This window comes from Rhinatrema bivittatum, chromosome 14 (genome assembly GCF_901001135.1).
Source record: "Rhinatrema bivittatum chromosome 14, aRhiBiv1.1, whole genome shotgun sequence".
Lineage (NCBI taxonomy): Eukaryota > Metazoa > Chordata > Amphibia > Gymnophiona > Rhinatrematidae > Rhinatrema > Rhinatrema bivittatum.
The window spans coordinates 16,996,092-17,011,347 of NC_042628.1; the positions used below are offsets into that span (position 1 = coordinate 16,996,092).

Sequence of the window (15,256 nt, forward strand, 5' to 3'; positions counted from 1 at the left end):
AATAACATCTCCTTTTTGTGTGCCACATGCTGTTGGAGGATGGCAATTCCCCAACTATAACTATTTTCCTTTTTTTCCTTCTAGCAAGTACAGCTTGAGCTCCCAGTGACCCTGCTATATGGCTTGCAGTACAGGCCATGCACCATTTTGGTAGTCATCCTTTGAATGGTCTGTCTTAGCAATGGCATTTCCAGAATTGAACCCAGCTCTCAAGCTGTGGTCTTGCCAGAGACATGGAGAGAAGTGGTAATTATTCTCTCTTTCTACTGGTGCTGCTACTTCCTGTACCCTGTCAGCTGTGCCAGCTACTTTATCATAGTGACAGGATCATCCTCGCTGACTGCACCAGAGACAAAGGTCTTTTTTTTCCTGTTTTATGGCTGATAATTCTTCCCCCACCAAAACGATTGGTACCTTGAATTTCTACAACACAGTTTCCATACCTTTCCACCATTTTAAAAAAATTTTCAAAACTCTTTGGTCCCTGTTGTTGCAAATGTTCACATTCTCCTTCTAATTCTGGCCCCACTGGCAGACATGGAAAGCTGCTTGCTGTAATTCCAATCCTTCTCACTTTCCCCTCACCACTATTGACCACCCCATGTGAGGTCTGTTCAATCAATCAATTTCTCACAACTCCCACAGGGTCTTGCATGTGCAGAAGTCTTCTCTGTGTAACAGGGCCAAGCCTTTACTAAAATCCAGTGTGGCCACACTTGTCTCCCGCTGTACCACCCTGGTAACTTCAGCTACCAAATGCCAGTGGTCCTGTAACCCACTCAGTTCAAGGTACTGCATTATTTAGGGGTTAAGTCCAAATTAAGTGTTGTTATTCCCCCTAAATCCCACCTTTTCAAAGAAAAGTTTCAGACCAGGCCTCTAGTGTGGGGTGATCCCTGTCAGATCAGAGCATGGCTGCAGGTGGGGCCCACTGGGCAGGATCTATACCACTTCAGTAGCTTTCCATTTCCTTATCCATTATGAGGTAGCTGTAGTTTTCCACTTTTTTGTCCTTCCCTCGACTGCCTTTTAATTAAAAAAAAATATCTAGTTCCAAGCAGCTGATGGTTAAATTCTGTGTCAAGTTTTGTTTAGTGACACAAAAGTGATTTTTGTGCAGCTTGTAAGATACGTAGGACCGGAAAACATTTTGCATTAGGGTGCATCTTCTTGCTTCATGTGTGTATTCAGACACTACCAGTACTGCTGAAGTTTTACTGGCAGCAATGTTCCTCTAAGTATGCTGCCATGAAATAAACAAAATCTTATGCTTAAAAGAAAAGCCAGAATGGAATTCAGAAAGGGCCATTTGGGGGAAACATAGTATATAGCCTGACATCTTCTATATCTTTTTATCAAATAAAAGGTGTCCCCATCTGGCAAAGAAGTCGCTGTGGGACATAGATAAGGCTATGAGCCTAACAAGGCTGAAGTCCTATAAACTGCCTTGAAAAGGCCCATCAAGTAAGGAGGTTCTCACATTTTGCTTTAGCTTTATATAAATGTAAACTCCTTAAAACTGACTAAAACATAAGATTATACTTTATATATATATATATATATATATATATACACACACACACACATAACTGCAGTTACCACACAAACATATCAGCCCTTCACCTGCTTGGTTTCTTTTTTTTTAATTATGGTAAGTGAAATGTTAACATTCAGAGTTTGTCATCCAAGATAATATTTTGAATAGATAAAATGTTTCTTCATGCAAATAATTGGTTTATACATTTATATAAACAGGCACACAGTACATCTGTACAATATTTACATCTCTCACTTTGTAATTAACTGCAAATAGAAACATTTTCCATTTACTAATAAAATAAATAAGTGGTAAACCATAAACCTTAATGGTTGTCTGATCTACAGTGGAACAGACCTTCAGCAAGCACACTCCTCCTATGTTGCATGTATATAATATTTTAAAATAGGCTTTGCTTTATATGTGAAACATACAATGCTGCTCCATACTACAGCTGTCTTGCATGATTTAAACTTAACATTCTAAAGTTACATAAAAAATGTAATAATTGTGTTACTTTCCACACACGTCAGACCAGCTGAGCTTTGTGCATTTCATACTTTTTACACAGCTACATTTATACTGTCAGCATGGAATGTGGTTACAAAAAAGCTGACAGCTTGCAGGGAGAAGAAAATGCTTCCTTCAGAATGGTAGGTAGTTGCTTCCTTATTTTATATTAAAGACAACAGTACCCATTCTAGCTCTTGGTGCATGCAACTTTGCAAACCTTTCCTCTGGAAACTCTACCTTTTCTTATTAACAGATGCTATGTACCATTAGGCATGAAGCTCAGCAATGGAAGCAGCTGCTGCCCGTCACCTTGCAACATTCATTCACATTACCATTCAACAACTGGGTGGTGGTAAAGAACTGCTGGCTATGGCCAAAGTGAGTTGGGACAATTTATTGTTCCAGGAGTAGCACAGTGGGCCAAATGAAACGTAGCTTTGTCTTGTAAATGCTGTGTAGATACATAGTATGAGATACACTGGTATTGTACACTAAAACAGCAATACCAGCAAGGGCACTCAAAAGCCCAACTTATTTTTTACTCGAATATGCAGAGAAAGCAAAATAAAGTCTCCTCTTTGTTATATTTTATTTCTTACATATAACTTTCCTTCCACCATATCTTTTTGATCAGGGGTGGCCAACTCCAGTCCTCGAGCCACAAACAGGCCAGGTTATCAGGATATTCCACCATGAATATGCATGAAAGATAATCAGTGGAGGCAATGCATGCAAGTTTATTTCATGCATAATCATGGTGGATAGCCTGAAAACCAGGCCTGTTTAGAGTTCTTTTTGCCCCAAAGCTGGCCACCCTTGTTCTAGGTCTCTATATAAAAAATATTGCCCAAGCCCATCCTGTTGTTAAGGCTGTGACTGTAGGATACCCACAAATGGATTCAGTTTTATGATCATGGTGATACTTAATCTGATGCAACTGTCAACAACATTAATCCGAACTCACTCTGCAGACTGTTGCTTTTAAAAGCAATGCTGCCAAAGGTGATTGCAAGAAACTGAGCAGGTTCACCTTTCCGTGGATGGAAAGTAAATTGGATTTTACTTTTAAATCTTGTCAAGTGCTTTAATATGTCGCATAAAGCACATTAAAATATGTTGCACTGTCAGATTAACATGGTGTCAAAAGTATTCTTCATTAATGGCAAGGCTACTAAGCACTTAAAAAGAAGAATGAAGGAGGTGAATAATGTCTGCCTGACTGGCCAGCAGCAGCACCCTGCCCACAAAACCCAAATGCAGGTCCTGACCTTGGATGCCTGGACAGGCATCAAAGGTCTTTCCCTTTTTGCTGAGAGCAGCAGGGGCAAGAGTTGGACCAGAACAGGAGGAAAGACCCTCATGTGATCCACAAATGAAGGCTCGCAGTAGCAAGAGAGTCAATGGTTCTAGAAAACACAACAGAGCAGGATGAAGCTAATTACCCTTCAAAACTGACACTAGAAAAAGGAGAAACTTCTGACAGGGTAGATAACATGACTGTCAAAACATGGAGGCAGTTACTTTTGTGTTAATTGTAATTAGAAGTTGGTAAAGTGAAGCAAAATCCATTCCAGTAAGCATCGATGAGGCACAATTAGTGTGCAGAGAGGTTAAAGCTCCCCACTGCTATAAGACAGTAATAACTTGATAATTAAAACAAATCAATCTGGAATTACCACCCTAAAATAGCAGTGGAAAACTTAGATATGAAATTGTAAAAGGTAAAATTTACTCTTTTTTTTTCTTTGCAAAAGTGAAAAAAAAAAAAGCAAGCCACACCACTATTTAAAGAAAACTTAACTGCTACCATGTGTTACAACCGAAAACTTAACTAGATCCTTGTACCATTTCAATAGCTGCCACTATAAAGAAAAAAACATTTCTAAACAGTTGTCTTACAATTATCTCTGTACATCAGTGTGAAATATTTAAAAAAAAAAAATGGTTTAGGTGTTCAAGTATCCAGAATCCTGTGACTGAGTGGAATCGCACATTCTCTTTTCTGCCTGGTGGCCCAAGCCCTGGCCAGATGGAGAGATGCACTGGCAGGTAGGAAACCTTTCCTCTCCGGCTGCAGTCTGGCTCATGCCAAAGCCATCATTCTGACCCTGGCCCCCCAAGCCTATCAGAAAGTTGCCAGCTCGCCATACAGCTTTACCATAGGCTCCCAAAGTGGTCCCCACGCACGGAGGAAAAAGCATTTTGCTCAGTTGGGAGGGGATATTACAACTTCGCTAACTTAATTCAGCCACGCTGAACCAGCTCTATAAAACAGCAGTTAGAAGTATAGACTGCAACTGCACCATTCCTAGTGATTTTTACATTTCCTGCTGATCAAGGGTGGGGGATATTAGTTTCTTGATGTTTGCCAGTTGTTCTGTAACTCCCAGGAGATGCCGACTGGCTCTCTACTTGCACCCTGCTGCAAATGCAAGGCTAAGTAGAGAGAAGAGACAAGCTCTCCGCCGGACAATGCTTCAGCCTGGATGAAAATCTTCAGCAGTACAAGAGTCCGTGATTGAAGCAGCCACGTTTCCACCAGCTTTTCTGAACCGCTCCTTTCACTTGCTTTAGAAACCTCAAGTCTTTCCGTTTCTCTATGACCTTTCTGATCCAGGGTAGTTACGACATGCTTTTTCTTTCTCCACAGTACTCCAGAGCAGGGCCGCGGCATACTGTTACAACCTCTCACCGCAGGCAAACAGCCCGATATAAGGTTCAGGGGATCACGGCTTGCTCCCAGTTCATTCATTTTGTAGCCAACCAAAAATATGGTTTCCATGTTTGCTCCAAGCAAAGAATGTTTTGTAGTAATCACTCCTTTGGTAACACACTTCAATACTGTATGTAAAAAACAAATCCTTTATAAAAAGAAAACAAAAGACCTTATAGAAAGTATACTGGATAGGAAAAAAAGTCAGATTTATCATAATCTTGATTGATCCATTTGAGCTTAAATCCAAAGTGTGCTATTTTTTATTAGCAATTCTTCTTTTTCTTGTTGCCAGCATATCATAAAAGGGGTCTCGGCTGATACTTGCTCTAAATGAAAGACAAAAAGAAATTTAGTCGTCACCCATTTCACTTTCTCTCCCACCCTTCTTACGAGAGCGCCACCCATTTCTGCATGTTAAGGGTTTGGTTGGCCTAGTTACAGCATGGTGAAACAAGAAACAAGATTTACAACACTTTTTACAGCAAAACACCAGAAGATGCACACAGTATGACTCCCAAGGAATAGATGTCTACCAAACAGAAGTGCCGAGATATAAGAACATAAGATTATACCAAAGCCCCATCAAGTCCTGCATCCCGTCTCCAACAGGGGCTAATCCAAGTCACAAGTTACCCAGTAGGTCCCAAAGAGTAGATTCATTTCTTGCTGCTCCCAGGGATAACTGGTGGCTTTCCCAAATCTACTTGGCTAATGCTTTATGAATTTTTTTCCCTCCAGGAACTTCTCCAATCCCTTTTAAACCCAACTGCTAGATCCCTGGATCATCTCCTTTTGCAACAAATTCCATAGTTTGATTGTGCATGGAGCAAAAAAAAAAAAAACTTTAATGAAGTGTCATCTGATCTTAGAATATAAGCTAAGGAGGTACAGGCAGTTTGAGAGGCAAACGTAAGCTTTGGCCACAGAAGCTAGAGTAGCACTGTGGCTTGAGCTATGGAATACAGAACTTCATCCAAGCACTGGATGGATAAATATGCAACATCATGAGAGGATGATGGCTGTCAATCAGCATATTCTGCACCTGGTATAGTGCAATAACCTACCAACAGGCAGCAGAAAGCAGTACTGTGACAGAATTCAAGCATGCTTAGGACAGAAAGGCTGATGGTGGTAGGACAAGCACTTCCAAGGAGAAAACATGACTCCTGAAACACCATGGGGCAGCCAGATGAACCAACTGGCTACAACTCCCCAGAAACAAATTGGGTCAGACCCGGCAGATTGGTGGTATCCACATACTGTCCAGGAAGGTGGTAACTTGAAAAAAAAAAAAAAAAAGGGGGGGGGTGCTGATAAAAATACAACTTCATGACACAGCAAGCCATGGGGTAGCTGAGGTGGTACCAGCTATCTACAGCTCCAGTATTCTACAAGAGGTCAAGCATCTATGGCTGCAGCCGAGCTACATCACCAGCAGTGTGGACTGAATGGATCAATTAGTCTTTTTCTGCCTTTTATACTTGTGAACGCCAAGTATTAAAGTGAGAATTACAAGTTCTTACCATGATACCCTTGTATAATCAAAACCAGTCTTTTCTTATGTAATAGAACCAATATAAATTTAACAAGTCCATGTTTCTTGAGAGACAATGTAAGAACAAAACACTAATTCAGAATCTGTGAACCCGTAGCTTCCTTAGCACAAATAACTGATTAATTAAAATGAGGTGCTTAGGTAATTGAGTAAGAAATAAGCCACCCTGCAAAATAAATCTGTACAGCTGGAGTTTAGGCATCCTGTCCTATATAAAGTTCCAAAAGGTTTTGAGTTTGGTCCTCAACCATAAGAGCTAGTAGCAACTCATCATACCACAATCAAAATGAATTTGAGGACCTACAAAAATAGTCATTTGTCTGGACAGGGTTAAAACAAGCCTGGATTTAAGAATGCGTAACATAGGCAACTGCCTAGGGTGCCAAATTTTGAAGGAACCAAATATCCAGGCCAATGAGATGCCAGCTTCTGCCTGCTATAGTGCCATGTGCCAGCACAGCTTCAAAGGGGCACCCCTCACCACAAATCCGGCCCTGGGTTACAAGACTATTTCTAAACATCTGGGATTCTGTCCATCCACTGACAAGTCTACAAATGGGAAAAGCGGAAGACTACAGCGAATGTTCTCAGGAGTGGTTGTCCCAAGATTATTCCAAACCGGAAAATTATCCGCAAAATCACAAATCCCAAACTAAAATCTGAAGGTCCCTCTCGATGTTGGGGATGTGAGAGTTATTGCATCAACTTTAGGGAAAAAAATGAATGAGCATGATATTCATGAGAGGGCAGCTACAAAGATTGTTAATGTTCTTATATCTTCTTTTTCACCCCTTGTTAATTGTAAACCGGCATGATGCGATTCCCTTCGCGAATGCCGGTATAGAAAAACTCGAAATAAAGAAATAAAGAAAACCACTGCCCTATGCTGCCTGCCTCAGGTTTGCCAAAGATCATCTGGTTGACCCACAGGACTTCTGGAATAATATTCTCTGGGCAGACGAATCAAAAATTGAACTTTCTGATCACAATAACCAATATTTTTTTGTTTGGCAAATAGTGAACACTGCCTTCTAGTGTAGAATATTTTCCCAACTGTCAAGCATGAAGGTGGAGATATCGTGGTGTAGGGCTGCTTTGCTACATCAGAACTTGAACAGTTTGCCGTCATTGATGGAACCATGAATTCTGCTTCATATCAGAAGATTTTAGAGGAGAATGTCAGGCTATCCATCCATGAGCCAAAACTGAGCTGACAGTGGGTAATGCAGCAAGATAACGGACCCCACACATTCAAGCAAATCTACTACAGAATGGCTGAAGAAGATAGTGCATGCTTTGGATTGGCCAGGTCAAAGTCCCAACCTAAACTCGACTGAAATATTATGGCAAGCTGTTCAAGCAAGGCAGCCCTCAAATGTTACAGAGTTGAAACAGTTCTGTATAGAAGATGGGACAAACTTCCTCAAGGATGATGATGTGAGAGGCTGATCAACAGTTACAGGAAACATTTAGTTGATGTTATAGCTGCTCAAATAGGTGCCAATGACTAAACAAAGGATTCACATGTTTTGTCATAAGGTTACTTATCATTGAATCTTTTTATTTATTTATCAAAATATATTCTTTTTGTCCAAGTTATTTATTCCGTGAGGTTCTCTCTCTTACTAGGATAAACAATAGGTTCTAATCATGGATTTGAGTATAAACTGTGCTAAAATAAAGACCATCCTAGGGGATTCAAAACTTATTTTGAGTACTGTAAACCCCAGAAGATCTCTTTTTACACAAGCTTTTGGCATGGCTTGATATTTTAATCAGAGCTTATCTAATGGAGGACGCATTTAGCTTATGTTTGACAGTGTGTGTGTAGATTTTTTTTTGTTTAGTTTGTGTTCTGTCCTGTATTTTGCTTTGAAAATATTTCATATGCTGATTTTATTGTAATTCACCGAGGATGAGTGGAATACAATCTTAAATAAAATAAATAAATGTATGTCATATTAAGAATGCTTAGAAGAGAATACAGTTTCTGGCTCTCAGATGAACATGTAACATAAGGTTACCTGTAGTTATCTACCAGTGTAGGCACTGCATGCTATGCGGACTGCTTTATGCATACTAAACATCCTTGGTAGCCAAAAGGTTAATTTGTTACTACATGGCTAATTCTGAAACCTATGTTTAAGAAACCAATTTACTAAGTGCTGCAACCTATTCAGATTTTAATTATGAATAACTGCTTGGTGCTGCTGGGCCTGGAATTTATCAACAATCTCCCACTGTCTTACAATGCTTGTAATGTAGTTTAGGCTGAACATTCATGGTTGTTGTTTTTTTTAACCAATACATCCTGGAATTTAAAGAGAAATATGTAGACAGGGCACATTCTCTGAAAAGTGTCTAAAATGTAAGCAACCTCCTTGACTGTCCACACAAGTCCTGTACATGTGATATAGTTCTGAACCTTGATCTCATTAACACACTTAAAAAAAAAATGCAGAGAAGACTGAACTCCTTACTCACTTGATTGATTTGATCCACTCCTCTTTCTCCTCAGGGGTTGGGGCAGATATTCGGTACACAACATGGTTACCTTCTACCACTCTGCCATCAGCTTCAGTTTTACAGGCTTTTATAACCTGCCCTTTATGGCTAGGGTTATACAGCTCAAAGCAGTTCTGCAAAGAAACAAGCAAGTAGTTACACAATAAACAGCACCAATAGACATGTTTAATCCACATAAAAAAAAAAATAAAAATGAGGAATGTCAAAATAGTAGAGATTCCATTGTGTCAATTTCCCACCATCTGTACACAATCCACTAAGGCACTGAACATATGCCAAATAATGAATTCAAAATACCACCTTAATTCAGAAATTATACAGTTAACTGCTCCATTAAAAGGATGTAATGCGTCTATGCAAGAGTGCCTTCTACTCATTGTTCCTTATGGTTTCCGAACATACAATTAGTCTAATAAGGCAGGACCTAGAATTTGTTTGCTGACGCATATTTTTACATAGTCAAGTGAACTAACACAGCAAACCCACCCTTTTATGAGCAGCTGGTAGAAGCTAAAATAGTAACGGGCTTCAAGAAGGCATAGGATAAATAGAGGACCTCAGGTTACAAAAAAGTGAAAAACAGCAAAAATTTTTATCTAACGACATTACAAGCCATAGGGATAGTCAAATTGGTACCAGCAGGTACTACTGCCCAGAGTTCAGCAGGTTTGTGGTGGCAGAGGAACTGACTGAAAGCAGGAGGCTAAGCTCGAGCAACAAATGCTGGACCAGTGAAAGCTTGGATCTATGACTGTTCCTGTGTTTTGGCCAAAAAGCAATCTATAGAGGGGATGGTGAGAGCAGTAAGGATTAGAACCACAAGTGCACCACATGGGAATACACTGAGTGAGCTGGGATTGATACCAAGAACAGCCACCCCTCTGTATTCAGCTGCAGGGCTTTGCAAGAGAGTCGAGCCCATAGGAAGAATAAGGAAAGACATGAGTAGCAGCTTTATTCCCCTGAGTTAGGATTGTTTGGTGAGATATCCTGAGGAAAATATGAAAAGGGCATGAAGGAGATGGGATCGAGAAGAAAATAGGTAAACTAGAAGGTATCTAATTTGAAGAAGATGAACACTGGGGCATGGATGCAGGCTTCAATTATAGAATTAGATTGGCAGCTGAGTGTCTGGCAGGCTATGAGTACAGTCATAATTAGAAGTTCCAGTAGGAACGAAGACGCTCACATAGCCAGGTCTGTTTAACAGGCCAAGTACAGATCCCCGAGACACTCCACTATCTTTTTCCACTGTGATAACAGACCATTTAATCCTCCGTTTCCTGTCTTTAAACCAACTTGCAATCCACAAAAGGACATCGCCTCCTATCCCATGACTTTTATTTTCTTAGAAGCCTCTCATGTGGGACTTTGTCGAATGCCTTCTGAAAATCCAAATATACCACATTCACACCAGTTCACCTTTGTTTGCATGTTTATTCACCCCTTCAAAAAAAATATAGGAGATTTGTGAGACAAGACTTCCCTTGGGTAAATCCATGCTGGCTGTGTCCTATCAAACCATGTCTATCTAAATGTTTTGTGATTTTATTCTTTATAACAGTTTCCACGATTTTTCCTGGCACTGAAGTCAGGCTCACCAGTCTATAGCTTTCCGGATCACCTCTGGAGCCCTTATTAACTATAGGGTTTACATTGTACCTGAATATTGGAAGATGGCCAATGGATGATGTTTATGATAGATTACAAATTAACTGAAATAGGTCTGAAATTTAATTTTTTAGTTCTTTTGAAAACCCTGGGGTATATGCCATCCAGTCCAGGTAATTTGCTATTCTTCAGTTTATCAATTTGGCCTACCACATTTTCCAGGTCACCATAATTTGGTTCAGTTCATCTGAATCATCACCCTTGAAAACAGTTTCCGGAAAGGGCATCTCCCCAACATCCTCCTCAGTAAACACTGAAGCAAAGAAATTGTTTGATCTTTCTGTGATGGCCTTATTTTCCCTAAGGGCCACTTTAACCCCTCGATCATCTAATGTTCCAACTGACTCCGTAGCAGGCTTTCTGCTTCAGATATATTTTAAAAAGTTGTTAGTTTTTGCCTCTATGGCCAACTTCTTTTCAAAGTCTCTTTTGCCTCTCTAATCAGTGTCTTCCATTTAATTTGCCAATGCTTATGCTTAATCCTATTTTCTTCTGATGGATCTTTCTTCCAATTTTTTAATGAAGATCTTTTGGCTAAAATAGCCTCTTTCACCTCACTTTTTAGCCATGCTGGCAATCGTTTGACCTTCCTTCCACCTTTCTTAATGCATGGAATACATATGGACTGCGCCTCTAGGATTGTTTTTTTAAACAATGTCCACACTTGTTGCATATCTTTTACCTTTGTAGCTGCGCCTTTCAATTTTTAAACTATTTTTCTCATTTTATCAAAAGTTTCCATTTTGAAAGTATAGTGCTACAGCCGTAGATTTACTTACTGTCCCTCTTCCAGTCATTAATTCAAATTTGATCATATTATGATCACTATTACCAAGCAGCCCCACCACCATTACCTCTCTCACTAAATCCTGCGCTCCACTGAGAATTAGATGCTTCTCTCTGTCATGGTGATATAATTTGTACCCTGGTACAGCACTATCCCATCGGTTATCCTCTTTCCACCATGTCTCTTAGATGCCAATTAAGTCTGTCATCATTCACTGCTATACACTCTAATCCTCCCAACTTTCTTCTTAGACTTCTGGCATTAGCATTCAAACATTTCAATTATGAATACAGTAGTTAGGGATGTCGCTTCTGTATCCCTAAACCATGACTGCTAGAAACTGGATGGTCATGACTGTAGACCGATAACTGTGCACTGCTTTGTTTCTTATACACTTCCTTTTTGTACCTGCTGCTTGATTCTGATACAGACAGGACACTGGTTTAGGTAGATCTATGGGTTGATGTCACGATCTATGTTAAGAGTGTCAATTCATTTCTAATATCGTACTTGCTTTTGACTGGACAATCAACTTTGCAATCAAAAATGACACACAGTCTACAACCTTCATGCCCAAGTGGCTAACCAAAAAGTAGGTAGTTGTTAATAGCTTTTACCTTTGTTTAGTCCAACAAGTATCACTATAGGAGTTTAGAATATAGATTAAGAATTAAAAGATATACATACAGTATATGACTGAGGCTTTACTGCATGAGAGAATGAAGAAAGAAGGAAAAAGCTGTTTACCGGCTTTCTAGGATCTTCAACCTCCCTTATACTGAGATTCTCCAAAGGAATTATTCCTCTAGGTTCTTTGTCCTACAAACAGAAAAGATTATGCAATAAACACTTCAGATGAAATATTCTTTAAAAAAAGTCAACATTCCATTCTTTATCGTGCCTTAGTACTTACAGTTGTGTATTCAAAGTAATAAAGGCAGTTATCAGTCAGAATGAACCACCTGCGTTTCCATGTTTTTACTCGTCCTCCTAAAAATACAAATGCATTTATTTAAAACTTGCATATTCCACAAACTCATCATAATTCAGTATGGTTTACATATTACATAAAACAAACATTAAAATGCAATACATAACACAATCATAAATATACAATATAATAACTGTTTAAAAAACATCTTTCAAAATAGATTTTAATTTACCATTAAATGACATTTTAAATTATTGAACTCTAGCTCTGGCATGGTAACATTTTTCAAAATGATAGATTAAACTTTTATGCTTTTTCAAATATAAAGATAGGACTAGGATTAAAGGCTTTTTCTATATTCACATATCAATGAAATTATTTAGCTATAGGAATCATGCAAGCAGTTCTCACCAATTGATTATGGTGTAATGTGGGTCAAATTAAAGTACATGAATCAACACAAATTAATATTTTATGACAAGTAGAAATACATTTATGCACCATTTGTAAAAGAATAAAAAAAAAATTGTGTATACATATTGATCATCAGAATTAGAATTATGATAGCCTTCGACTGGAACTTGCAATCCCATTATTTATGGGAGAGGTGGTCACATGACATGTTTTCTGCAACAGCCACTCTGATCTATGTTTAATTCATGTATTTCAAAACTGTAGACCCACACCAAGCATAGTAGAGTTTAGTAATATCATGGCTCTTAAACACTTTTTCTTATGAAACCTTATCTTGCTGAAAGGGGATGTTTCTTTCATGTGCCAACCATAAAAACAAAGCCTCATTCTCCACTGTAGAGTTCTCAAGCATTTAATATTCTGATCTTTCATTTGACATAAAAAAAAATTTCATATAATGAGAGACTTGGAACAGGTTGATCCTCTTAGCTAACAGTCTAACTCCCATGATGCTTTGCAAATTATCTACAGAGCGTTGGAGGAGACTTCCATGAATGATGATCACATGGATAGCGGAAGAGATGATATTTAGTGCAGTAATCAATATAAAAAAAGCTGAGATCTTCAGTCACTCAAATTTACTGCTAGTGCTCTTCTTCCAGAGACTCATTGTGCTTCACAACCATATACAATACAATGCACAGCTGTAGATGGCTAGAAATAAAACTTGGCAACATCACTTTACATCCCATCTGTGTGCCTTCCCCAAGGAAAGAGATCTTGGCTATTACCAGCCAGTTCCATATTTAAAACATCCTCAGGAAAATTTGGCTTGGTGTCTTAATGTTCTGAAATTGCTATTAACTGTTATCCATTTATAGTAAGCCCCCGTACAGTTATAACTCAGAGTTTAAAGTTATTTTGTTTTATTGAATTAATATTGATGCACTGATGGGAATGCCTGCCAAATGGACACCAGATATCATCACCGATTCAAGCTCTCACGCAAACTAAACATTTGTACTAGATCGACCATATGCTCCCTTGAGGCCCTGTGTTACTGTTACTATCTCAGCATGCTGGTCATCTGTTATCTGAAAAGCATTAGCACATGCTTAGAAATGTCTTAGAATCTTTAAAAAAATAATAATCTACCTTCATCATGAAACAAGTTACATCACTGTCCTAAGAGATATTTTTAGACATATCATTCTAGCATGAACTTGATCTCATTACAAGTTCATCTTGTTACAGAAAATTAGAGTAATATTTCCTCTTCCATAGGATTCAGCATCTTAAAACAATCTTCTGTTATTCTGACCTTTAGCTCCCCTTTACTCAAACTGATGAAAGCTTTTCTGTTTAATTGCTCAAGATAGAAACCACAATAAGCAGTCTAAAATTAATGGGACTGTCTGTTGTATGGCCAAATGGGTGTTTGGCTTTTATTCTCTTCTAATGAGACAGTATATTGTTCAAGTTATAGCATGATATTTCTATACTTAAAATGTGCATCCTGTGTATAATTTTCAAGTCTTACAGTATTAAAGTATTACATGTTAGAGTATAGATCTCTATACAGCCCTCCTTTTTCCTTTAGAAGGGGGAGCATATGGGAGCCCTATGAAGCCTCCCTTTCTTGAAAGAAGTCTCAAAATTATTTTTCAAAAGTTCTCAGCAGTAAGCTGGTTTATGATCCACAGCTAGGAGAATGATGCACAGGGAAGAGAATACGTTATGAACTAAGGCCAGAAAGGTCAATGATTGCCCCCATAGGAGTTTCATGTGGCTCATGGGGCAGCCACTCCTCTCCCACCCCCAATAGGCTGCAAATTAGTCTGCCAGCTATTCTTTCAATGGAAAGAGGAGTCCGTATCCCACAAGAAGGTAGGACAGGGAAAGAGTGCGAGCGAGAGAGTGCGAGAGCGAGCGAGAGTGTGAGGCCAGACTCCCACAAAATAAGAGCATTTAAGCACAGCTCTCTACTCTGTCCTGTAGCTTCAGTTTTAAAAATCTTGAGCTGCAGAGCATTTGCAACTCACACAGTGCCAGCTGAAGGCTGCAGGCACCATGAGAAGCAAGTCCTATAGAAGCCAAGGGTGACATACAAATCAGAGCTTTTTTAACTGAGCTACACAGCAGAGAATCACAACCTGCCTTCACCCTTAAACATGGACAAATTGTGAACAGAAGGAATGACTAAGAATCAACAGCACAAATGGAGAAAGAAACAGAAATTTGCAAAACTAGAGAAAAAAGCTCTTCAAAGAGCTTGTCCAGCAAACAAGGAAAAACAAATGGCAGCTGAACAAATGCAGCAGGAAACTCAGAGATGCTTCAACAGCCACACAAAGATCAAAGTCTGACACAGGAATGGCTAAGGAGAGGTGAATTTACACCTAAAAAAGGTAGGAGATTGAAAATTGTAGCAGACGGTGGACTATGAATAAAATGGCTCACAGCCACCATAGAAACAGACAAATGCTGATTTTGTAGCAAAGAACTGAAAATAGTTATACATAAAACATTAGCAATGTCCTGCCAGAAGGCTTGTATACAGAAAGCCACAATAAAATGGCACAACTCATCCACTGGAAATTGCTTAA

At 39.0% G+C, this 15,256-nt stretch overlaps 1 protein-coding gene across 2 annotated transcripts in view; it reads right to left on the reverse strand.

Moving 5' to 3' along the window:
- Positions 1-1,729: 1,729 nt before the first annotated feature.
- CYTH3 (cytohesin 3) overlaps positions 1,730-15,256 on the reverse strand; it is a 75,887-nt gene continuing 62,360 nt past the window's right edge. For both annotated transcript variants that reach the window (XM_029577696.1, XM_029577697.1), the window contains exons 10-13: positions 12,219-12,295; positions 12,053-12,124; positions 8,806-8,960; positions 1,730-5,092 (exon numbers count right to left, since the gene is read on the reverse strand). In XM_029577696.1, the coding sequence (XP_029433556.1) occupies positions 5,020-5,092; positions 8,806-8,960; positions 12,053-12,124; positions 12,219-12,295 (377 nt within the window). In that variant the 3' untranslated portion in view covers positions 1,730-5,019. The remainder of the gene's footprint in view (positions 5,093-8,805; positions 8,961-12,052; positions 12,125-12,218; positions 12,296-15,256) is intronic.